The 27,566-nt window shown below is 37.0% G+C and overlaps 2 protein-coding genes across 2 annotated transcripts; both read left to right on the forward strand.

Moving 5' to 3' along the window:
• Positions 1-1,523: 1,523 nt before the first annotated feature.
• LOC131334256 (uncharacterized) lies at positions 1,524-4,225 on the forward strand. The gene has a single exon (XM_058369191.1). It carries the CDS (start codon positions 2,059-2,061, stop codon positions 3,592-3,594), a length of 1,536 nt encoding a protein of 511 aa, XP_058225174.1. The 5' UTR covers positions 1,524-2,058; the 3' UTR covers positions 3,595-4,225.
• Positions 4,226-23,053: 18,828 nt separating this feature from the next.
• On the forward strand, positions 23,054-25,782 carry LOC131334257 (homeobox-leucine zipper protein HOX11-like). Its single transcript, XM_058369192.1, has 4 exons — positions 23,054-23,451; positions 23,904-24,247; positions 24,386-24,465; positions 25,016-25,782. Exons 1-4 carry the CDS (start codon positions 23,154-23,156, stop codon positions 25,374-25,376), a joined length of 1,083 nt encoding a protein of 360 aa, XP_058225175.1. The 5' UTR covers positions 23,054-23,153; the 3' UTR covers positions 25,377-25,782.
• Positions 25,783-27,566: the final 1,784 nt, after the last annotated feature.

Genomic DNA, 27,566 nt, shown 5'->3' on the forward strand with positions numbered 1-27,566 from the left:
TCCTATTTACTCCAACCACAAACCTTCTATTTTTCTCTTTAAAGTTTTCCTCCAAAATTAACCTCTACCAATTCCCTCCAAAATCACCCTCCAAAAATTTCCTCCAAAATTAATCTCTGCCACAGCAAAACAAGTTCCTCTCCTGTTTTTTACTCCAGTTTTACTCAAGTTAATGATGGTGGTAGATGGTGGTAGTTCATCTACCAGTTGCTGTAAAAGTTAATGTTGTAGAACCTATGAAATGTACTTAGAAGTTAAGCACAAGTCCTGTGGAATTAAGTTGATGTTGTAGAAGTGTAGACAATGTTAAAAGGTTGACATAAACGTGCAAGGGTAAAATGATATGATTGACATAAACAAAAGCTCATAAGGATACAAATGCCATTTTAAAAGGTGAATAGTGTTATAGAGGTGATCCTCCATATTTTTTCACATCCTCTAAATATGGAGGATCAAAATTTCATCCTCTCAAATAGAGGAGGCTTGAGAGGATGGATTAGAGGAGTTCCATACTCTCAAATAAAGAAATAGAGCATGGGTTGAAGATGCTCGCAGAGGTATGAGTGAGAGGGTGGTGAGGTAGAACGTACCGTGGATTCTATTCACTTGTAAAGCTTTTTACCGTCATCTGAAATTGCTCCAGTTGTATTCGATTTTGGAGAACTACGTATATTCTCGAGTAACCATTTTGGACGCTCCGATATTTTTATCAAAGTGCAAGAAATTCTCTGGAACAGTTATTTAAATGAAGTCATGTTTATTTATGTGGCTGAACGCTAGATTTTCTCCGGTAACCATTTCAGACGATCTTATAATTCTTTCAAAGTGTAAGAGATTGTTACCGAAAACATTGATGTGGCCCCCAATAACAATTTGTCATTGAATCGGCAATTTTTCGGGACAATTATTTCAACAGAGTCATGTTTATTTACGTGGATAAATGCTATATTTTCTTCAGTAACCATTTCGACCGCTCCTATAATTTTATCAAAGTGTAAGAGATTGTTATCGGTAACACATTGATGTGGCTCCCGATAACATTTTATCTTTGAAACGACAGTTGTGAAATTCTCTCGGACAATTACTTAGGCAGGTTCATGTTTATTTATGTGGATAAATGCTAGATTTTTTCTTGTAATTATTCTAGACACTCCTATAAATAACCCCGTTTCAGAAACTTTCTTAAAAAATAAGCAGCTTATTTCACATTTTCAAACTCAAAAATAATATAAATGAAAAAGATTTTTTTTCACCGTATAAGAGATCTCGATGAGATCTATCAAATAAGATCCATAATGATAGAAAAATTATTTGCGTAAACACATTATTTTTTAACTTGAAATTGCCTTCTTAAAAAATAAATAAGTATTTATTTAAGATCCTGAAACGGGCTAATTGATATTAGTTCGGTTTAATCTGTTAAAGCAAAAGCTGCAAAACAATGTAGTAAATATAATACGACACGCGGATCAAAAAAAAAATATATATATATACAAAATACGGCACGACGCCGTAGTAAGCGATTTAGCAGGTTTCCGCCTTTCCGGGTCCAAAGATGCGCTAAAGTCTCCTCTCTATCTCTCTCTCTCTTGTCGTCTTCTTTGTCCACCTCTCTCTCCCCTCTTTCTCTCTCTCAGACCGCCAGTTGAAGAAGCCAAGGAGAGGAAGAACCCGCTTATCTTGATGAAAAGCTCCACCAAATTCTCCTTCCTTGTGAGCACACCATCAACATCTTAGCTGAACCTTTCTCTCATCTGCATCTTAGCTGAACTCCCCTCCTTCCCACAGGTTTCTAATTTTTATCCCTTTTTTCTACCTAGATTAATGCATACGCAATGAAACAAAGAATTCAGCGTACCTTTAGTTTCCTTTTTCTTATACCTTTCCATGCAAGAATCAACTGTTGGAAGTTTGTTGATTTTCGAAAACCCTAATTTTTTTTTTTTCAAAAAGACCCAATTTCTACCAGTTTTGAGTTTAATGGGGTTTCTGTTGGCGATCTAGTGTGGTATATTGAATTTTGTTTCTGGAATTTTAATTTGGGTTGGTGGGTATATCATGGATAACGTTATTGGGGATGATTCAATTATGGATCTTTCATATCTGATGGAAGATAATATGAGGGTTGATTCGGTTATGGATCTTGATTTGAACCAAGAACCCCTGGATCCGTCTAGTGGTTCAGGGATAGGGCTGGGATCTCTGTTGAATGAGTTGGAATCAACCAATAATCAGATTGAGGATCGAATTCGACGGCTTGAAGGGTTAAGAGCTAGGCGCCAGAGATGGCGACAGGCTCAAATCCGCCTTCCCGAAAATTTTGATGTGTTGAGTGGAACAATGGGAAGTAGTGAGGGCACAGAGCAGAATGCGGAGAATGGAGGCCGGGGCCCATCTACTGGTTCAAGGCTAGGGGTAGGCTTTCTATTGAATGACTCAGAAACAGCCCATAGTCGGATTGAAGACCGAATCCGACAGCTTGAAGCTGTCAATGCCAGGGCAAGGCAGCGTCAGAGATGGCGACAAGCTCGGAACCACCTTCCCGAAACAAGTGATGCATTGATTGAAACTATTGGTAGTACTGAGGGCACAGAGCAGAATAGGGAGACTGTTGAGAGGGCCAAAAGTGGCAAAAGGGATAGCTCTCATTTGGTGGCAAAGGCCTTGGAATTGGATACGGAAGTTAAAAAGGTTGTCAGTGAGGGTGGTGGGTTTTTCGACTGTAATGTGTGCTTGGACATGGCAAGAGACCCGATACTGACTTGTTGTGGTCACTTGTTTTGTTGGGCATGCTTTTATCAATTGCCATATGTATATTCAACTGCCAAGGAATGCCCAGTTTGCAAGGGAGAGGTAACAGATTCGAATGTTACTCCTATTTTCGGCAACGGAGATAGTAATTTTGTGTCAGAGTCGGAGTCTGGAGTGAAGGTGCCTCCAAGACCCCAAGCACATAGAATAGAGAGCGTTAGGCAACAACGCGTTAACCGGGCCTTCACGTCAGAAGCAGTTCGACGAATTAGAATGCGGTTAGGTGCCACAGGGGGTGACCCCTCACAGCAGCAGGAAATCGCTCCTGCAACTATAGATAGTCAGATCCCCATCTCTGAGTTGTCAAGGAACCCCCTGTTAGGAGGTGGCAGCCGCCGCCTCCGTTCTCGTCATTTGATGAGGGTACTATCGGATGCGGATGCTTCACTTTCTTCCACTTCATCGGGGTCGAGGTTGTTTGAGGATTATGCTGTGTTGCGTATCCAAGAAGCCCTTTCGGGAAGAAGTCGAGAACGGGTTCTACGATTTGAAAGAGGGCATCCTTCTACAAGCAGTGCTGCTGTTGAAGAACACCACCACCAGTCTTTGGATTCTGCAGCTGAGATCAATTCTACGGCAACCCGAGCTTCATCTTCCGAAAGAGCAGATGTTTCTTCTTCTGATGGGCATTTGGAAAACCTGAGACCTGATGCGCCGACTGAAATGGACTTAACTGAGCCCTCTTCGTCTACAAGGAGAAGGAATCGTCTTTCCAGAGTTTCAGATATAGACAATGGAGCTTCTCGTGCACCTAGGAGGAGAAGATTGAATTATATCTTGTAGATCTCTATGCATTTTGGTTGTAATAGCTAAAAATTTCAGATTTCCTTCCTTTAAGTGGTCATGTTTTGCAGACATTGAATAAATAAAGAAAATAATTTGGCAGCTGCCAGTACAAGGGAAATTATGATGGTTTTGCAAACCATTCTTGTCAAACTTGACCCTTTGGATTCTATGGAGCTGTCTGTAGGAGCTGATTGAATGTCACCCTGGATCGAGCAATTGGCTGCCTGTGGGAAAAAAAAGGGGTGTTGGTATGGCCTTCCTCACAACATTGTTACCAGTTGATTGTTTGTCTAAGCGCACCTGGAAGGAATAGAGATGTGCATGTTGTTTGATATAAACCCTATTGAAAGCTTTATGTGTCTCCATTTTCCTTATCCAGGTATTTACATTTTACATGCCTCTTGAAAATTGATGTAGCATTTTTTCTTTTTCTTTCTGGTGTTGTAATCAAAGGTTACTGCGGAGGATGTATTTGTAGGTGAATATGTAAGGTTTTCATAGGTAGTTGCTTGCTCGCTTCAGTTTTCATTTATACAGTCCTGGATATAGTGCTGAACCTACTAATGCGTAATAGTTCAATTTCTCGTAATAGACAAGTATCATACAGCTATTGATTTGTGCTGTAAAATAATGCTTTGCTCAGTTCATATTTTCATGCATAAATTTTCATGTGTAACTACTGTTTCAGTGCTATTTTGTTGCTTTGCTTATTTCTTTTTATTGGTCTAATTTTTATCTGTTTTTTGCTGTTTTTTTAACCCATCCTATGAACCACCGCTGGACACTTCTTTGTTTAATTTGTTGTTATTTGCTTCACTTTCTGTCACACCTTATTTCTGATTCCAATCGGTCCATCTCTGCCTCCGGACACTTGTTGGAACCATATGTTGCATTTCTATCTAGTATTACAGTTCATCGGTTAGGAATCATCCGTCTAGTTGCCTGTGTTCCTCATCTGATGTTGTGAACCTACATAAAAGCATATTAGGCACTTCTTGTTTTCAATCTGTGGACCTACAGAACAAATGGACAGTTGGTTTTCCCTTTTGATCATAAACTGACAACCGGATATGTGAGGGCAACTATGCTTTGTTTAGATAGAGTAGTAGATTGGAAGCTCTTTCAATGTCAAGGGCTTCGTACCCAGAAAACATTTGCCAAGAACAAGAAGCTAGGAAAACATTGTCCTTTCAGAAGCATGAACACATACAGAAGCATGTAAATCACATAATGAAGTGCAGCAGAAGCTCTCCAAGGTTGATATATGGAAAACAGCGAACATGAACGCATACACTGTTTTCTTTTCTTGCCACTTAGAGAAGACTACTAGAGTCTACTCTTGTTTTCCACACCACAAATCCTAGGGTTCTTTGATGGAAACCCCAGAGAAAAGGAGAGGGGCTGCAGAAAGGAGGAGAGAGATTTTCTCAAAGAACCTTAGTTGTTCTATATATTTTCAGAAAATGAGAGACTAGTATTCAACCAATGACCCGTTTCAACCCGCCCAAATCCACTCATTTGCCACCTCTTAATTGATACGTATTGTTCCTTGATATACAAATATGTATTGTTACTTATAAGTCTCATAACAATCGTATAACCTTAACCCATGTGAGTTTGTTCCTTGGTATACAAATATGTATTGTTACTTATAAGTCTCATAAAAATCGTATATCCTTAACCCATGTGAGTTGGGCCAATCCAACCGACCCATCTACTAACAGGTTGCATGTTATGTCCATGAAAAATAGATGCTCCTTTGAACCCATCAATTTAACCAAATGTTTTCATAGGAAAATTTTGTTATTGCTAAATTTGGGATTCCAAGTTGTACAGGAAAGTTGAAACTATCCGAGTCGTCGATAAAAGAACTAGAAATGACTCAATTTCTCAAGTGAAAACAAAGGAAGGAGCAGGTAAGGTATATTTAGGGAAAATGACGGCCAATGACGTGTTTTGATTATTAATACCTGTTAAAGACATTTTCAGCATTAACAAATATTCTTAGTATGTTCTTGACGGGTATTAATTATCAAAATACGTCATGGGCCGTCATTTTCCCGTATATTTATTCGAGTTGACTCAAATCTAGACCGTTAAAAAATTTTGTGGACTCTTGTTGGTAAGCCAAATTCAGCAAGTCCAGATCCAATCAAATAAGGGAATGGGGCTTGTGAGTTTGGGCCTGAAATATGAAGACCCAAATGGCCTGGAATCAAAATTCCGCCCGCACATATTTGTGTAAGCCTTTTGTGACGGTGCAACCAATTATTTATTATATTTTCCAAACCAGGAAAAATGTACTCCGTATTGTTTACTCCGTACTACTAGGTTTCAGTACAGCATAGGCAGAGAGTATTTAACATCCTTTTTCCAACCCATTTTTTTATGTCATTATTAGTATTACTGTTAATCCCAAAGGGGTTGGCCAAATGGCATGGAAAAACTAATTAGTACTTGTCCTTCATATATAAGATCATATGTTCGAATTCCACGGAGGATTGGAGGCCAAAATATTTCAAATTTTGAAGTCACTGAAGAATTTTTCCGGTTATTAACTTGAGGACTTCGGAATTAATTGAAATATACGCAAGTTAGCCGGTTATAAAAAAAATTGTTATAATTCTTGATCTTCTTTATGGTGACGGTGATAAGGTTGGACTAGGCACAGTCAAAGAAAAGTGGTTTTGGGCCGAAGCATACTTTTTTACCAAACAATACTCTCGAATTCCTATATAAATTAAGCTTCTTTTTTAGTACCTTTTTCTTTTCCCTTTTTTGGGTGATTTTTCATGGATGGTCACTGGTCCATCAATGAAGTGGTATCACTCATTAACCATCATTGGTTCATATAATGAATATAATAATTCTTTGCCTGCTCTGTGAAGGGGAATCAAACAGCCTAATCAAATAACAATGTAATGTGTGTCTCCTCCTCAATCATATCAAGTCAACAACTTTTCAGAGAGAAAAAGAGTACATTTTGAGTTCTTCTCATGCTGTCTGATAATTAAGTTGTCATGATTGCATCCCGCCAAAGGATAGGTCTAGTAGCAGTGAAGGTTTGAGACTTAGGAAGTTGTTTCCTTTTAAAATTTTAGGTTTGAAACTTCTCAAGTATTATTAGCTCATTTGAGATTAGTTCATACAAGTTTTGCTCTAGTTTTAATTAGGATTCGTGTAAGTCGGCGGTGAATTAATCCCCTAATATTAAAGATACGCGTAAGCTGACCCGAACACCTAAGTTGTAAAAAAAAATGGTTGTCATGATTACATGAAACAATGACAAACCCATGTGCATGATTGTGCAGAATAATGTTTTATTCTGTGCTAATTTTTGCATTATGGTAATTATGAAATGATGGTGTAATATTAAGCTTGAATTTGCATGATTAGTTAAGGGTGCATGGGCAATTAGTTGGTAGGGAAGGTGTTATCTCGCACTTTTCTTCGTGGTAACTGTAGTCGCCCTAATAATGTGGTTCGGTCTATAGGGCTCGGTTAAAGCCGGTTGCTCGGGGCATCGCGTGTGGGGTCCCTCTGGTTCATCCAGCTCGGTCTTCGAACAATGACATTCGGGCATGGCCAACCTATATCTAGCAGAACAACCCACGTCATCCGTGGAAGAAGCCTTGTTCATGTGCATCTAACCGCTTGGCCATGTACGTTATCGTGGCGTAGGCCAGGACAGTTACAACACGTGGCGAGTGTTATCATTACGGTCAGCTCAGGACATGTACTTCATAATTGCCATATCCGGTGCGACATATATGACGTCACCCAGGGCGATTATCGAGTGTGCCGTCCACGCATTTGCTTGGTGAGCAAGTCAAGGGAGTCCTATATAAGGAAAGCATAGAAACCCTAATGAGGTACGTTGATCCCACTAAATAATACTTCCCTTTTCTCCTTTTCTGGACTAATTTGACCGTCGGAAGGTCATTGGGCTGAACCAGGCTAGTGACTTGGTGCAGGTCACGAGGAAGAGGAAGAACGGAGCAAGCAAGATTGAACCAGAGAGCCAAAGCCAATTCCACTCATCATAACCAAACCCCACAGTAACAATTGCTTTGAGTGGCTGTCGCTAGAGCAGGTAAGAAACAAAATCTCCCATGCATCAATTGGTTGTACTCTGTCTTGGCAACAGCCTGAATTACTCACATAGGTTGACAAGTATGGATTTTTTAGCCACTTGAAAAGAAATCGACCGCACAAAAAGCTTGTGCTTTTAACAAGTTGAAGCTGAGCCAGAACTTTTAGATAGTGGAGTTAAATTATATGATTTGCCTTCTTCTTCTTTTTTGTGTGTGCGGAGAAACTCTCTATTTTTGGGACAAAATGAATGCTGAGAAACTCTCTATTTTTGGGACAAAATGAATGCTGAAAACCACACCAAACATGCTTGAGCTTGATTCACCAATTTCTAGATGGGGAGAGAGAGGCTAAAATACTCTTACTTTAAGAGTTTTTTTTCGGCTCCATGGTGTCGTTTCGCCCCACTTTTCAACACCTCCGTCTACCCTTGTCAACAAGGCAATTGGCCTTATACGACACAAGGCATGTATGGTTGGATAATCGTAACCTAAGGAATAGGAATCTCATGAATTATTCGGTCGCAAGTTCGATTCTTCTTGCTAGCTAACGAGTATCGACTCATCGGAGGGTTCACTCGTGTGAAACGATTGTGAGAGGGGCTTCTACGGATTGGTCAGAGGTGCACGTAAGTTGGCTCGAGATACCCTGCATTCCTCAAAAAGAAGAAAGAATCTCACTTTCAATCCTTAAGGATCGATGTAATAATGTATGAACTAAACTCATTTAAGTGATCATAATCATTCGGTATGGGAATATTAATGATGAGAAAAAACACTCTTAATGATGATAGATAGATATGGTACTGGTAGGAGTAGGAGTAGGAGTAGGGTGGTGTTCTGTGTTCAATCATACATATATATGTGATGTTGTTGTCCAGTACTGATCATGTACTGGCCTGCATGCCCTTCACATGAAAATTGGTAAACCAATTACTCTATGGGTTCATCAATAATGGCAAGAATTGAATTACTCCTGCATACCCTACACCTGACTACCTAAGGGCAACCAACCACCTCACATTCAAAAAGGGGAGCTAAAATGGAGAGAGATCTTTCATGATAAATAATGCAGGGCAGCCTCTCCTCTCTGCGTGTTTGTGTCTATGCAAAAAAGCTGGTTAGTGGGACCGGAGAATGAGGTATCTTATGAAGACCATAATGATGAAGAATTGAAGATGGTGGGGTGGGGTGGAGGGTATACAGACAAAGATGATAGTAAAATGGAGAGGGACTCTCCCTCTCTCTCTCTCTCTCTCTCTCCATGATTGTTGAAGACAAAGATTATGATTAACCACACGAGAGTCGTGTGTTTATAAGCCTTCAATTTGCTAGCAAAAACTACTCCATAACAAAAAAGGTGAATGATCAATCTTGCTAAAATTTACTTAAACTTTCAAAACAGGGGTTAAGCAGAGTGGCATGTAATTTAGCAAGCTTGGTGGAGAGCTAGAAGTAATGAGAGACCAGCTAAACAAGGTTTACCAAATTTGGTTTAGCGAGCGTTTTGGAGATGATGCTCTTGTTGTCCACCCCAAAATCCAGAGGTTCGGAGTGAGATCCGGGCTTCTATTCCCGGGAGCTTGAGTACTACGGAGTATAATTTTTTTTGCAAAATCCTTTCTTGAGTATATTTTTGTGTCTGTATAAGATGATTTATTTTGTGAGAGAAGAAAAGTGACATTAACAAAAAGGGGAGTAACAAAATCAATTCCCTAAATAAAAAACATAGAGGTGAAGATTTAGGATTTGATTAACGGAGATTGCTGTCAGAAAAATAGCCAGGCATTGGATATGCTATTTGTAGCAGTAGTTTTCCTACAATAATATTTACTTCACCATCTTTACCGCATATATATATTTTATCTCTCAGTCGAAATCATAACCTTATGAGTACCGATGGAGGTTGTATTACTATGAGTGCATGATCCAGTTTTCTACTTAATTCAGAAGCTATTAGAAGCTAAGCAACTCAAATCAATTGTACTGAGACCCTAATATGGGTCCCGCAATCCAACGGCACCCCTATCGGTACAATGTTCGTCGGTACCTATGGTCGAACTCCATTCTAAGAATACGACACTAAATTAAAGTAATTCGCGAATCACGCAAAATCACAATTTAAGCGAAAGAAAAAGAAGTCTAAAAATTTCACGCTTTTACATTACATCTCCGCATGCCTAGCAATAGTGAGTAGACGTAGACATTTTTTTAGTTGCGCTCCACGAGACCGGACGGAAATGGGGACCCCCATTTGGCCCTTTCTTTCTAAATTCAACGAACAACATGGCTTCTGATCTCAGTCAAAAGGGATTTTAACTCTCTTTTTACTATTTTACTGTACTATGGACCATGGCCCATGGTACTAGCTAAAAAAATCAAAATGGGCTTGTTCGTTTGAAATAATCAAAAATTAATGTGAGCGGTTCTTAATAAATTTTCTCTATCTATCTTTCTCTACTCATTACTTTAAAGTCTTTCTCAAAATCTAAACCGAACAAGCCCAACATGTTTATAATCAGGAATTGATTTTCTCAAACTTTTTTTTATATTCACTCTCCTTTCTTGGTCTTTTAGTAAAATAGTACTCTCTCCATTCCAAAATGAGAGTCCATGTTAGTATTCCGGACACTTCTATTTTTTTTATATCTTTCAATCTTTCTCAATTAGTTTAATTAGACGAAAATTTTTAAAAAACATAAAAAAATATTATAAATTGAAAGATATAAAACAAGATAAAGATAATAGAAAAAAGTGGAAGTAGACTCTCATTTAGGAACGGATGGAGTACATACGCTTTCAACTTTAAAAAAATAAAAAACAGAGTGTGGATATCAAAAAGGAGAACATGAAAATCACTCTCCGTCTAACTATTATGAAAAATAGTTTGAATTTGATTTCGCTTTATTATTTAGCAATAAAGTAGTAGGGCTCATGAGATAGAATGATTAAACTTGATTTGAATAATTTAACAATAAATGGGTTTCAAAGAGTATTCAAGTTTGTAAAATGACTATATTTAGTAATTCAATCCATCTCGGATAGTTTAAATTTCTTTCGTGTGATGTATTGGCGTAGCTAAAAATATGTATCTCGGGTATAAAAAATAAAAAATAAAACTTCGGTGACTGTCAACCTCTAACGACATTCCACCAATTCACCACTAAAATGGAATTTGGCGATGCGATAATGATTTGCGTGTTACATTACGATAAACAAAAATGATGAGATCTCAAACATAAGTATTACTACTGCACATATAATTCATTGATCAACCTTTAAAACAAAAAATGAATCGAAACAGCAGCAGGAAAGTACTTGTGGTAGAAAGGATAAGATTTTGTGAGAGATTCGTTAGTGGGCCCAACTTCTTTTTTGTGAGAGAGAGAGAGAGAGAAGAAATGATGAGGGGGTTGAAGAGGAGAGAGAGGATTCTAGATGGGACGTGTGAATACTGAGAGGAAAAATAACAAAGGACCAAAAAAGACAGACCATTCAATCACTGCTATAATAATTACTGGCTCAATTAAAGCTGCAGTTACAGGGCCCACAACTACACTATATACTGCTCCTACTCCTACTCCTCATCATAGGGCCTCTACCCCTAGAGAGAGAAAGAAAAAGAGAGAGAAGAGAAAATCTAAAAGCCCGTACTAATGATTGCTTGTGTTGGGACTCTGTTCCCTTCAAGACGGTTCATCTGTCCCCCCCACCCACCTCTCTCTCTCTCTCTCCACTTCTCTCTCTCTCTCCTCTCCTCTCCTCTCCTCTCCTCTCTGTTTCTATCACTGTCACGATGATCATCATCATCATCATCATTCATCAATTACTCGTCCCTTTTTCTATCCTACGCATCGCGCCCCTATCAAAAAACGATGGGTCCGCATCGGTTACGAATCGGGACGACGAGTATTTCACGCTCCCTTCACGTGAATAATCTGGTCCCACAACACCCCCGCCACTCCAATCCACCAATACGCGCCTTTTGTTCCTTGACTTTGTCCGTGTGATCTGAGAATTTTTGGTACTCCACTTTCAGAATTTTTGGTACTCCACTATTAATATAATCAACGGTCCGTATTAAAAAGTATCGAACGGATTAAAAACAAGAAAAATAAAAGAAAATTTGTGTCTCAATCCCGACACGGGACGGATTTAAAATAGAGAAAAAAAAAATCTCAATCTGATCCATCGGTCATGTTTTTGAACGATCTGAATGTGCGCATCGGTACTATCCGATTTAAAATTTCTCGTATGCTCTACATTCAACGCTACCCCACACCTCACGTGACCCCTGCCTATGGGTGGGGTACTCGATTCTGGATTCATAGCTTAGCAAGGACGAACTTGCTACAAGTACGATTATACCCCTTGAGCTGATGAGACGCTATCTACTAGGGGTAATAAGGTCCAATTAAGAGGACCTCTTAAAGCCTCCATCAAGATTCGCAGGAGATCCTCTAAGATTTTGTCTTCAATTCACGGATTCCGCAGTACAAGAAGAATTCCGTCAGAGTAGAGAGACTTTTATACAGGATTCATAATTACTACTGTGGTGAGTTCACGAACATGCTTTGCTGCGGATCCAAAATAAATTTAAAATAAAATGCGTTGCTGATTTCCAAAAGAGTCCTGCTATTGGTACAGATTTTTATGCACAGATTGTGCACAGATTTTATTGTGGGGCCCACCACGGATCCCACACAAATCATCCAAGCCGTTCATTAAATGTAAAACATTTTTTCAAGGGTCCCCGTAAAAAATAAGCTCAATCCAATACCTATAGGTGCTTCATCCAACCATCTAACTTTTCATTCAGATTTTCGGATAATGAAAAGTTATACGATTGGATCGAGTATCTATAGGTATCGGATTGAGATTATTTTTTATGGGAACCCTTGAAAAAATATTTTACATTTAATGAACGGCTCGGATGATTTGTGTGGGACCCGTGGTGGGCCCCACAATAAAATCTGTGCACAATCTGTGCACAGATTGTATGTGTGTGTAGCATTTCTGTTTCCAAAATATTTGCGTAAAAATCATGCTTTGTTCGTTTTTCATTTTACTAATTTTGTTTTGTTTTTATTTTTTAATTATTATCCTATTTTTCTCTTCAATAATTATCTTATTTTTTTCTGCACCCACTACCAAAATTAAAATACCTGAAAATAGAAACCAAACAAAGTGCATAATTTTTTACTTTTTTTTTATTCTTCCCATCGAGAAAAACCTATATTACATAAAAGTTTGGCGTAAAACTAACAAACGCAACAAAAATTTGAATAAGGACAAAATTAAAAAATTATGCAACATAAGTTAATCATTAGTGTAAACACCATTCAATCGAGCTGATTTTTAAAAGCCTACTCAAAAAAATTGTACGATGTACAAACGACTCGTATTATTCTTGTGGGACATCGAAATATGTCCCACAAAGTGATCTGGGCATAGCAATATGTGCACATAAATGGAATTGATTAAAGTAGAGGCAATCTGTGTGTGAGAACCCATCTTACAATTGTCCCATGTCTTATCGGTAAGATGTGGGAAATTGATGTGATATATATTGTAAGGCCTTTTAGCTACTAATAATTTGAGATTAATTTTTTGAGTCACATAGTTAGACTAAGACTTATGCAGGTCAGCTGGAGCTGATCGTTACACTGTGCATATTGACACAATACCAAATTACGCAACGGCCCAACATACAACTACACCAACAAAGAAAAACAACACAAAAAAAGTGAACCACTCAAGATTGAGTTTTTTGTGAAGGTATCCACTCCAAGTAGAAATACAGATTTTGTCACCGTCACCGTCACCGTCGCCATCCATTATAGCTTTGTTGAACCCGACCACCTCCATCTTCTACACAAAAATGTTGGAGACTGAAACTTTAGATCCACCTCCGATTCATGGTGATCCATCAAAAAATGTAGGGAAATAAGAGATCGAGCAAGATCTCAACTCATATCCACACAAAAAAAAAAAAGGGGAGAGGAGAGAGAGACCGAAATGGTTGGGGGACTAATCAGAGGTGAAGGGGAAGAAAGAAGGACCCCTAATGGCATGAAATTTGAGACTTCGGGGTGGTGCTATGCAGTGAGGTGTACCGCACTATGCTGCATACCTCCGAGCTGTCGGATTGTGCATCCGACGGCTCGGATCTCATTTCGGCAATTAACGATCGAAAGCCGTTCAATGCTAAGATGAGATCCGAGCCATCGAATGTACGATCCGACGGCTCGGAGATGTATAGCACGGTACTGTGCACACCATTGCTCAGCACCAACCCCAATTCTGAAATTTGTCATTATACCTCAGCATTTACCCCAATCGCTTAATCTGTTCATGCGTTTTCGGATATTCTCTTTTGGAAATCTCTATAATAATTTTCATGACATGCAAAGTAGAATTTGTCTCGATTTTCATTGACATTGTGATCCATTAATTTTACACCGAGTACATGAAATATCTATGAAAAAGTTGATCGGATGACGTATATTTTCATGGTGAGAAAGTCTTTGGAGTCGTTCCATGTAGGTCGACAGCTCATTATTTTTAAAGAAATACATGTCGACGACGTACTCTAGAGGGTAGACATATGTGTCTTATGCTGTATGCATGACCTTATTCATTTTAGGATTTTAAAACTTTATGATTTTTTAATAATTTTTTTGAATATATTTTTCTTCTCTTATTATTTTCAAAAATCTTCCTCAAAATCCAAACCGAATAGTTAAAAGCTGCTTTGTACGCAGAGCCAGCTTATAGGGTATGCAAGGGAAGCAACCGCTTCCAGCCCTCGAATTTTGGTTCAAAATTGAGGTCCCACTGTAATGTAACTTACATATTAATATTAGAATATTTTCAAATAAAAACACAAACCAGATACTTGGTTCAATGGTCACATAATATTGTCATGTTATTGGGAGTGTGTGATTCGACTCCCATGCACCTCCATAATTTCAATCTTATCTTTTTACATTTATAGTTATAATTGTATCCTTTTAGTTTGATTTTTTTGTTATTTTTTGTACTTTTATCATTTTTTAAAGAAATTCATAAATATGTAAGGGGCTCAATATAGAAAATTCATTTCAGGCTTCCAAAATATATGAGCCGGCACTGTTTGTACGTTTTCCATTTTACTAATTTTGTTTTGTTTTTGTTTTCTAATCATTACCCTATTTTTCTCTTCAATCATTATCATATTTCTCTAATTATTACTTTAATTTCTCTCTATATCCTTTTCTACTCATTACCTCTCTCTCCAATCATTATCTTATTTCTCTCTCCACCTGAACCACCTACTGTCAAAACTAAAATACCCAAAGATGGAAACCAAACAAAGCCTTCGACTTTTTAAGAATGCCCTTCACTTTTCTAGCATCAAATGAGAGTGCACATTCTCTAATGCATATATATATATATATTAAATAGAGAGAGAGAGAAACCAAACAAAGCCTTCGACTTTTTAAGAATGCCTTTCACTTTTCTAGCATCAAATGAGAGTGCACATTCTCTAATGCATATATATAGTATATTTTTTAAAGAGAGAGAGAAAGAGAGAGAGAGGGGGGAGGGTATTAAGGGAACTTTTTCAAGTTAATCTCAAATTGGACAGTAATCTTTCGTAAATATGTGATTTTGAGCAATTGTGTTGATTTTATGAAATGCCAGCCAGGGGCAATAAAGCTATTCTTGGGGTGGGGGGTGGAATGCGGTCGGAGGATTCATAATGGACATCAAAAGGCTCATCTTACAGCTAATTCTCAGAATTTGACTCTTTCACAGTAGTGGAGTATTCAGAATTGACTATGATGCAATCTTCCATCTAGTATTTCCAGAAATTGATCAAAAGGTGAGATTTTTTCTTCTTTTTGGTGGAAAAAAGGTGAGAATGTTATAGTAGCTAGTGTGAAAATTGCAAATTAGAGGCTCCAAAAACACCCCTTCTAGTAATTGTCAAAGCCGTGATGGAGGGTGGGGAAATAGTTGGAATTTGGAAGTTTTCCAAGGTAATTGTCCACCTCTCTCCTCAATTCATGCTTCTCTCATGTCTCCCCATCTCTCTCTCTCTCTCTCTCTCTCTCTCTCTCTCTCTCTCTCTATGTGTGTGTGTGTGAATGTATAAACTTATCATTGAAGTGTGCATGACTTCAATAATTGCAATGATCCTAAAAGCACGACATTTGTTGCCTTGACACCGCTTATTTACTGGTTCGGTGCCCGTCACCACCAACACCCCACCCCACATTCCACACTTCTTCTTCCTTTTTGTTTGGTAAAACCTAGCTAGGTCACATAATGCGCGGGCTAGTGCTGGTGCAAGAGCAAGAGCTAGAGCGGGAGTGTGAAAACGTCTTTTAAAAACTTCCGAAACAACTAAAATTCGTGAGTGCAAGAATTGAGAGCGCGAGAATTGAAAGTATGAGCACAGAGTGAATATTGAGTGCGAGAGTGAAGACTTGTGAAGGATAGGGTAAAACACCTTCCACACTTCTGCCATCAATAGTTTCCCTCAAAACCTTTGAATTTTCGATTATTCCAACGTCCCTAATACCATGACATTTATATGTGTTTCGAAGAGAGATACTTACCTCGGGTGAATCTGGATTGTTCAAGAGTGTTTTGGACAATCTGGATTTTAAACAAAAAAATTCAGAAACTTTTTTAACTCTAGGTGGAACCAAACAATGATGGAACTAGTAGTGGGCTCTTGCACTCCCCTTTGCAAATCCAAATTATAACCTAGTACTCCCTTCGTCCCATAATGATTGGCATTTTCAAGAATGCGTGTCATTTTTAAATTGCATATATCTTTCAATCCATAATGTTTTAGGAAATTTTTTGAACTTTGTATAATAAAACAAATTAAACTCTATCAAACAAGATCCATATTGCTTATAAAAAAATATTATGGATTAAAAGATATTGTTAATTTTTTCATAAGGTTGGAATAGTGAAAGTGCCAAATATTATGGAACGGAGGGAGTACATTTTTTAAAAAATACTAAAACATTACATGGTGGGCCCCCTCAGTTTATTAGAAAAATGCTAACTTTAGCCTTAAGGTAGGAGAATAATAGGTAAAAAGTGAACCGATATCTGAAAAGAGTGTATCCAAGAAGAGTGCATTTACAGATACACTCTTTCCGCAAAATTTATTATTCACAAAGCATTGAAACACTTTTACATATTCTTGGCCCTGTGATCTGGGCTAGCTCCCACATTGGAAGTTTGAGTTAAGTGTGTATTTAAAGAAGGTTCTGATACCCCTTCTTAGTCAGCAATTACCTAGTGAAAATGGTAGGTGAAAACTCTCTTATACTTTCGTGTTAAAAAAAGAAACACTTTTACACATTGCAATTATAGTCCAAAAGTTTATGGAATTGATATTGGCACTCCTCTCTCGAAGTGCGGTTATTAATTTGAGGAGTGTCAAAATCACTCCCCAAGTTTATAATGCAATTTTAAATTTAAAAAATAATTAGCTTCCAAGCACCTCTGAAATCTTACTCCCTTCGTCCCTTATTAGAGTTCAGTATTTTATTTTGTGCTGTCCCTTAATAAGTGTTTATTTTGTAAAGTTAGTGAGTAAAAATTAGTGTATTATCTATTTTGTCCTTAAAAATAAATTCTACTTTGAAAAGTTAAAGAGTAAAAGTGTAATGATGATTGATAAGTAGAGAAAATAAAGAAAAAAATTGATGTAAAATGTATAATGATGATGTCTTTTTAATAAATTGAAGTTACAAAATATGACACTTAAAAAATGACGGAGAGTATTCAACTAAATGTAAGAAAAGTTTCAATTAATCAAAAATGTCATCATGATGAAAAAATAACACTCTCATCAAATATGACTTTCGTGTCAAAATCACATTAATCTTGTTTAATTGGCAAGAAGTTTGAAAATAAACTATGCTAAGAGAGAGAAAGAGATCATTGATTAGCAACTAGCTAGAAGATATTCACATTGACTTTTCGCATTTAAGCAAGTTACTGCTTTTCTAAATTCTACTACTTTAGCAGTCATGCAAAATTTGACAAATACTCTATCCGTCCTAATTTAATAGTTTTTTTTTAGAGTTCATGTAGCTTTTCAATTGACTATATCTTGTAATATATAATATCTTAGATGATTTTTAAAACATCATATTATAAAACTAATTGAGATTTATCAAATTAGATCTACATTGAATATAAAATTCAATAGAAATTTCAAGATAAAATTAATTTTTTTATCTGGTTATAATAGAACGAGAGACTATTAAATTGAAACAGAGAGAGTAATATTTAAGGAAAATTATGATTGTAGTAATATTTTTTCTCTTTTGTCCATTCTCACTTAAGTTTCTCACTACCCCTCATGTATTGAACACCTAACCTCCCTTCGGTTGGAGTACTAATAGTTTTTCCTCCCACCACCAAGAGTTCATTACCGACACAAATATAAAGTACAGAATTTCAATACCGACATAACTAGGATCGTCGGACTCCTATGGATCCCATCCCAGTAATAATTCAAAGTTCATGCGTATCGGGCGATTTTAATTTTAGATGCATTTGTGTTGATATGTCTACACTTTTCATCTTTGGTATAGCCTAGGGCTTAGGAGGCCGATCAAAAAACCAAAAGAGAAATTAAAAACTTGAGGCATGTGTTGCGTTGAATTATGATCAGCCTTGGGCTAATAGAAAAAGGTTCTTTTTCGTCATTAATGAGGGTAATAAAAATCTTTACCAGTAATTTGATTTGACATTTGCCTGGCCAAAAGGGGGGCAATTACGAGTCAAATCTCGTGCTTATCTTTTGAAACATGATCCGTCAATTCCCGACTGTTTCTAGGTGGCTTAATTTTTGATTCCCTCCAATAACTGTTAGACACGTGGGCTGTTACGTACCCCAGAGGTAAGATTTGCGTATTGGGTAGGTGGACTGTCGCCAGATTGTTAACCCCCAAAATTAACTGCTAATTACTCTGGAACTCACAAACTTTTGGACTTGCCCGTTGCAAACGAAAGAGGTGTTTGAGAGCTTATTTTTTAGCTTTTCATTTTTAATTTTTTGATTTTTTGACTTTTTGGATTATGGTCAGAATGAGTTTTTAAATTTGGTAAAGTGTTTGGATTATATGTGCAGAGTGCATTTTGCAATATGAATAGTGTTTGAAAGATATGCGATGAAAATGAGTTATGACCTGATTTTTTACCATGTTGCCCTTATTTATTTATTATGGAATATACTATGTATAAATAATGATTTAATCAATTTTTTTTAAAAAAATTGTTTTTAATTGTATCAGCACTCACAAAACTTTTTACACCTTTCTCTTTAAAAAAAAAAAACTTTTTACACCCTTTATATATTAAAAAATATGATTAAAAATTAATTGTTCAAATTTTCAATCCGTTTTAACCGATGTGAAGATTTTATTTTTCTAATCATTTTATCCTTAATGATTATAATAAAATTTTGGCTCTAAAATTTTTCAATGAGCACCTTAAGAGAGTTCTAAAACCAAATATAAAGTATAATTTGGTCTTTTCCCCTCTTAGCTCATTAGAAGTGGAAAATGAGAAGTTGAAAAGGACCTCTGGCCTTGTTTTTGACTTCTGCTCTGCATCTTTAAAATTGGAAAAATCATTTTCCCAAAACACTTTTTCTTCCCCACCTGCCAAACACCCAAAACTGAAAAAGTAGAAGTTAAAAAGGTGAAAATGAAGCGTCCAAACATGCACGAAAAAGAACCTAGAGGCTCGGCTCAACTCAGCTCGATTCGAAGAAAGTTTCGCTAAAAAATGTATATGTTCACTTTGTTAAAATTTTAAAATAATTATTTACTGCATAAGATTAATGGATCAATACGTACACCAGAATGAGATTACTTCAGATATTATATTCCTGGATATTTAATTCCTACTAATCGTATTCCTATTCTTACTGAAGAAAATTTCTAGGAACTTGATTCCTCGTAATCACATTTTAATTTCTACTAAAAATTCCAGTCATCTAAACATAGCCTACAATACTTAGGAATCAGGGTTCATTGAGTTCCCGTTTCTTATTTGCTTATTACTTATATTAGTCCAACTTAGTGAAAATCGTTTTGCAAGTTATTTTAGTTTTTATTGGCTGCCAATAAGAAAAAAAAAATAAAAAGACAAAAGACAAAAAACACACACTCCTGTTCACTTTTTTATATTTTTAATACACTTTTCACTCATTACAGTACACTTCTTAAACGCTAATTTGATGGTTTATTAAGTTAAATAAAAATTAAAAGGTATTTTGACACTACATTTTTTCGATAACCACATTCAATATTTAAAATAAATATGACGAGAACACTAAACCACTAATATTTGAGTGGTTACTATCTTGTTTGGATGATATTTTGGAAAAAAAATTACAACTCAGAAAATACTTATAATTACTCCTATTTTCAATCATTACTCTCATTTCTCTCTCTAATCATTATTCTCAAGTCTCTCTATCTCTTCCTAGTCAATACTTTTATCTCCAATTATTACCTTAATTTCTCTCTATTCATTACCTAAAAAACCAAACTAAAAAATTTTTAAAACACCATCCAAACAAGACAGTATATGAACAAAAAGAAAAGGAAGGAGTATGGGTTTCCAAACAAAGTATTTTTAGCGTAAGAAATTCGATTCCCTTACGTTTGCAATCATCGTAGTTGCAGAGAGAGTGAGAGAGACAAGTTATAACAAACCATGGCCCGATGGCCGTGATGATCATCACATCCAAAAAGCATAGAATTGTCTGTTAGGTTTTTCCCTATAAAAACACACTCTTTTGCATGACTCTTCATGAAAAGCCATGAAACACGCTGCCCAAGTTTTTCGTGTTATCAATTCGTGTGTGTTGGGCTATTCAATTCCAGCATTGGTTTGACTTTAAGGTTACCCTTTGCCAGTGAATTTAAATCCCGTTACACTTACTTTTTCCCCATTCACTTCTAAATGAGAGTTCATTTTAAAAAATTTAACTTTTTAAATTTTTTTTAGGAGATATATAATCATTATGCCTATTTATCACAATTATTCCTACATTCTACCTATTTTGAGCCATTTGTATTCACATATGAAGGACACTTTTGGAATTTTATCAAATTTTTACTTTTATTTTTTGAAAGGAACAATCATTTAGGAACATCCCAAAATAAGAATAAGAGACTCTCAATAAGGAACGGAGGGAGTAACAGTTTTTGGAGGTTTTGTCTTTATTCAAAAAAAACCGTGTTCGTTAATTTTGGGCTAAACTTTTGTGAAATATTGATTTGACTTGACGAGAGAAATCAAAAAAGTGAAAAATATTTACTTTTACCCAAAATATTTTGAGAAATACCACTTTTTAGCACCAAAAAAAAAAACTTTTGTGAAAAATTATTATTTTCCAAAATATTTGGGTAAAGTCATAATTTTTTACTTTTTCGATTCGTCTCGATGAGACGAATCAGAAAACAAAAAAAGTGAGGCACAAAACTAACAAATACGGAAAAAATTGAATAAGGATAAACAAGAAAAAGTCCAAAAAATACTTAATGGATTACTCTTCCAAATTAAGTTGTGTATATCAAACCGGATACCAAATTATAGCAAAGAATATATTGTTCTCTCCGTCGCATTTTGTTTATCGGTTTCGAAAAGTTGTGCCGGTTTGACCTCAAAAAACAATTTGCCCTTGGAAATATTTTTTCAAAACATTTTTGCGTTGTTGAAAAGTATTCACTGAGATATTTTAAAAGGTACAAAAAATATATAAAAATTATTAATTTGAAAAGTATTTCATTTTTTTGTCATACGTTATATATCAGCAGAGGTTAGTAAGGTATTAGTATGTTAGTCAACGGGGGGTTAAAAGACTACCCATAGCCCTGAACTCCAAACTTGCTCCCTATGAAACTCGAACTCAGGCAACCACTGGAAAAAGAAATGAAACGACCAACTTGACAAACTTTGATTTCTCAAAAAGTATTTCATTTCATAGGCCAAAATGACACAATCTCCCCCTAGAGAGCAAACAAAAAAAGGGACGCATAGGGTAATTGGAGTAATAATATGAGTGCATGAGACTGGGTAGTTAAGTTTTTGGTAGGTAGGAGTTGAATTGTGTTTTTACTCCTCCAAACAGTATCCAGTGCATTGGTAGTAAGAAAGAAAACATACAGATCGACCCCCCACTGCACCGTGTGACTTGAATTATGGAAATACTGGGACATGCTCCTCGGCCACTCCTCTCTCGCAAGCAACGGATTTCACAAATCTGCAAACTCTACTGCTTTTGAGAAAAGAGTGTTTGGGGAGTGGCCGAGACACGTGTCTATAGCATAATTGCTTGAATCTTATTATTGTTATTATTGCACCTAACAACAGTAGTGTCCAAAGACCTGACCAGACCAGACCACCCTAATCATAGGACTGGTTCCATTACATTACATTACAACCCCCATGCCATCTCTGGTCTGGAGCCCCAAAAAATGGCAGTACCCGAGGGTAACTCACGCGCCATCAGAGAGAGTGGGTCTAGGCTAGGCTCTCCCCTTTGCTTTGTTTGGATTCGAGAATAAAGTCTCAAACGAAGCTCCTCCCTCCTTACAAATTTTTTAGGGCTTCACGTGTGTCTTTTGTCAACCGGGATTTGTCGGTCAAACTGTTCCCCCAAACCCAAAAGCACAAAATATTTAAATCAACAAAAAATGATTGTTGTACTCTAATTTCTACTATACTATACAGTACTTTTATGGTATCTATAATTAACTTTTATTCAAATTTGTTAATAAGAAAACTAATTTTGACATGAGTTTGTGAGAAATGATAGAGCGTAAAGTTATTTTTCTGAATAAAAATTTATTAAGACACATTAATGAGATTTAAAATCTTGAGACGGTTAGATTTTTCATCAGCAGAGAATAAATAAATCTATAAGTATATTTAATTATCATTTTGCTAAAATTTTTATTTTTTAAATACTTATTTTTCGCTTTATGAAACCGATCGTTCTCTTATAATATATCGCGTTTAATTCAGAAAATAAGTGTACTTATTTTTTTTAGCAGAATGGAACCTCATATATTTAGTTGAGAAAAACTCTTGACGCGTTTTCATAAAAAATGAGAAGATTTTTCAAGTTCGTCTGTTAGGTGATTACACTCTTTATCGTTTCTAATCACACTCTTTATTTTTATTTTGATACAAACAATAAAAGAAAGAAAAACAAAGAAAGGAGTTCATACCAAAAGGAGGAAAATAGTCGTAATAATAGTAAATGGAAAGAGACTATTCTGGTCTACTCCTACTACCACCATTCTTTCTCCTAGTTTATTTATATTAAAAAAATAACCAGGAGATTTCACAGAATCTCTATAAAGACTCTTTCTAGTCCTTTCATCCCCAATTCCTCTCTCTCTCTCTCCCTCTCTCTCTCTCAAAATGGAGCTGGGTTTGAGCTTAGGAGATAACAGTACAACACCAAGACCATTTGGGTTTCTGGCCAAGAATCGAGAGATCAAATCCACCCCCACTAACAGAGGGCTAGAGTTCTGCATGGCCCTGGGGATCAACTCTAACGGGAAAAGACTGCTACAAGACCAAGAGAGAGATAAGTCAAGTGGCGATGGCGATGATGAATCAGAAGCCGTGAAGAGATCAAGAAGTACAAGAAATGGTGATCGGACGGTCTCTGTCGACCCCCCTCTCCAGCTCGCCCTCTCATGGCCCTCCGACAACGGTAAGCCCATAATCGTATAGTAACACATACACGTGTAGAGCCGGCCCTGACTTTCCAGCGGCCTGAAGCAAAACATCAAAGATTAGGCTCTTTTTGCTAGACTGTAACAAAGGGTGCCAAAAAATGAGAAGCCGCCTCTTTTGCTTTAGGTCAAGGCCGGGTCTCCATACGTGTACGCACCAGGTTATCCGTTACTCATTTGTGGTTGTAGCTCTGTTCTCGTGTAATTTCAGCCGCAAGATCACACAGAAACTGACTGCCAGAATTTGTTTTGTTGCAATCTTGCGATTGAAATCTGAAATTACGCTAGAACAAAGTTACAGATATATTCTGGGTATAGGTAAGTTGAACACATGTTTCAAGCCATACGTACGAAAAGATTTCAAGATCTTTTGTGTGTGTTAATTTTTGTGGTTCTAAATTTGATTTGGATTTTGATGGGGTTATTGTAGGGAGTTCGGAAGGGGGTTCATCGGAGAAGGTGAGGGGGTTCGACGTGAACAGGCTGCCGCCGGCGGCAGCGGACGCGGAGGATGGGGCGGCGGTGTCTTCCCCTAACAGCGTAGCGTCGTCGTTTCAGATGGACTTCTGCGTCTTCAGAGGTGCCGGTAACAAGAGGGACTTGGAAGCTGCTGCCGCCGCCGCCGGCGTAAACGACGGCGGTGATGCGGAGAGAGCCTCGTCAAGGGCCAGCGACGACGACGAGAACGCCTTGTCCAGGAAGAAGCTAAGGCTCTCTAAGGAGCAGTCGGCTTATCTCGAAGAGAGCTTCAAAGAACACAACACTCTTAATCCCGTTAGTATTTACCACTTCTGTATTTCCTTTCAAAAGGTTTATATATGTGGAGAGAGAGAGAGAGAGAGAGAGAGAGAGAGAGATCAGAGATCTGTTCGGTTCTTTGGAGTGATTTTGTTTTTGCTTTCTACGTCGCAGAAACAGAAACTCGCGCTAGCGAAACAGCTTAACCTTCGACCTCGTCAAGTGGAGGTCTGGTTTCAGAACAGAAGAGCGAGGTGGGTGTCCTAATTTCTTCTCATTCATGTGAAGTAGTAGTAGTAGTACCTATAATTGGAGTAATTTGTGTATCTTTATATATGTATATAATAATTCACACCTATTTTATGTGTTATTATTCATTTGCTATTTAATAAAATAGCGAAAACTGGCATGTACTTATTCATTTTGGGAGCTCAAAACCTTTAGACATGATCTTTAATAAATTTTTTATATCTATCTCTTTCCACTTATTATTATTTTCAAGAACCTCTTTTAAAATTCAAACCGAACAGGACTTCACAACAACGACGTGTATCATCAACATCGATGTGTATCATTTGATGGTACATCTTATATCATCTTATGGGGTATTGATCACTTCATATCATTGATCCCACACAGCATTAATTTCATCCATGTGTATTTAGTGAACGTTTTGATCATTCAATTAATGAGGATTGGTTTATGGATTGAAATTAGATTTTCCATGTTGTTCAAATTATAAAAAGATTAATTAGCAGATATTATTTTCTTGGGAATGAAGGAATTTTGGTTGTATCGATTTAGGACGAAGTTGAAGCAAACGGAGGTGGATTGTGAGTACTTGAAGAGATGCTGCGAGACACTAACGGAAGAGAACAGAAGGCTGCACAAGGAGCTTCAGGAGTTGAGGGCTCTGAAGAACTCCAACCCATTCTACATGCAACTCCCGGCCACCACCCTCACCATGTGCCCCTCTTGCGAGCGCGTCGCCACCACCACCACCACCACCTCTGCTGCCGCCGCTTCTGCGTCTACGGTTATCAACAATACTACTAATACTTCTACTGACTCAAAGTCGAAAGCTGCTAACCCTTTTGCTCTCTCCAGGCCAAGATTCTACCCTTTCTCTCAATCCCAACCACCACACCAGCCTGCAGCTTCATGAGAGAGAAGGAGAAGGAGAATGAGGAGAGAGAAAACCATCATCTGAGTTTGTTAATGGCGGTGGTGGTGGTGAGTAGGTGTAAATACACTCTGATTTCAGCTGTTTGCTGTTAGATAAGGTTTTGACAATGATGGGTTTGTTTTGATGTTTTGGGGAGTTTCTCCACCACCCCATCTTCCTGTGAATGTTGTGGGGGACACATCTATAATTCTCCAGACTCCAAAAAAAAAAAAAAAAAGAAAAGAAAAGAAAAGAAAAATGAGAGGGGTATTGAAGTAGGCTAGTAGAAGAAAATCTCCCACTTTTCTTCAGGTTATTTGGGGAAGAAAACTCGGGGGAAGAAAACACATGAATATTTATTTCTTCTTTATCTTCAAATACTAGTAGAATGTTTTGTGTTTAATTACTCAGAAAAAGGAGGCCAATGATACATGCCATTTCTCATTTCTCTTTTTACCAATGCCACTCCCATTTTGTCTTTTAATTAGGTGGATCTATTAATTTATCCTTTAATGTAATAAACTTTCATAAAATGCATGAACTATTATGTAAGTTCATACACTATAAAAAAAAAGAAAAAAAGTGACATTAGTAAAAAAAAAGAGTGTCATTATCATTCCCCATTTGGTTATTTGTTTATATGAAGGTAGGACAGTTTAGTCCGTGGTTCAAGGCATGGTTTGTGTGCCTCAAATTTTCAATGGGTTTCATTCAAAGCACATTTATGAGGGAGGGGGGAGGCGTGAGGAGAAAGATGATAAAAGGGTTCTGTGATTGGGGACAAAGATGGCAAATTGATGAAAGGTGTCGGGTAAAGGTGGGTACCCTCCTACTGAGCCACAATTATGAGCACACACGAGGTCAGGTGCAAAGTTCATAATGAAATCATTGAATACAAACGTTGCAAGCCACGTGAGACTCATCAATACCTAACGTGAGTCATAGACTCGGGATGCTGCCAAGCATCCACTTGCCAATTGAGATGCTGAGAGGTATTTGGCAGTTCATCTCGGCATAAATAGTTTAGATTGAATCTCAGCATATACAAATTCGAATTGTCTATTACTCAGTCAATATTCAAGCCGTTGATTTTCGAAAAGAACGGCCAGATCGGTCGCTTGACATCGCTACCAAGTACATCTGCTTGGCAGTTACGTCTCAAATTACCAAAACTAGGGAAAATGAGAATTGAGAGCAAGAACGGATAACATGGAGTAGAACTTTTCAGCTTTTTGAATTTTAGCCTTTTTCGCAAAATGAAAAGATGGTTGCATAAATTCACTACATACTATATGTTACGCTATTAATTGGTTATAATGTGAGAAATATGAGAACGAACGAGGTAGATTGTATATATATAAAAACCCATTTGATATAGTTAACCGATTCAAAATACTCTTTGTAGCAAATTTTTTATACCTATTGGCCATTTTAGTTTCATTTCTCAAAACAATACAGTAACAAAAAAATAAATTCACACTTGCGATTATTAGTCTAGCACCAAACCATTCAAGTTTCATAATTCATGTCACCAATATGACATGCGTTGGCTGGCTCTACCATGTGAGAGGTTTCATGATTATAAAATGAAACCGAACCCAAAAGAGTTGCCCCGGTGGTTAAGTCTGGTACTTAGGGACTTCCTCTCTCCTAATCGTCTTAAGTTCGAAACTTCTTAGGTGTTATAAACTCTTTTAGAGTTAGCTCATAGAGAGTTTTGCTCTAGCTTTAATTTGGATCCCGCAAGTCATGAGAAGTGTAATCGGTTTCCAAAAGTAGTCGAGATGTGAGTAAGTTGATCCGGACATCTTAGTTATTAAGAATATAAAATGTAACCGACTATGGGCCTATCTACACAAATCTTTAGTGGGAATTATGGGGTATACATAGTTTTTAAAAAAAAAAAATGTACGTGACCTAATCACTCAAATAGAAAGTTCAACCTCAACTACCACTATAATTTAATATGTTATCCAATGATTTGTCCATGTTAGGCTTGGTGAGTCTATCTCACTCATTGCATAAGCATCTCGAAATTCCTAGAATATAATTTAATCCTTGTTTTCTTTCTTCTTTCTACTTTTAAGGAGACAACCATAATTTTCTAATACTATTGATTATACCAAAGATATATATATATATATATATATATATATATATATATATATATATCTGTGTGTGTGTGTGGAA

The sequence above is a fragment of the Rhododendron vialii genome, chromosome 7a (assembly GCF_030253575.1).
Source record: "Rhododendron vialii isolate Sample 1 chromosome 7a, ASM3025357v1".
NCBI classification, from domain to species: Eukaryota; Viridiplantae; Streptophyta; class Magnoliopsida; order Ericales; family Ericaceae; genus Rhododendron; species Rhododendron vialii.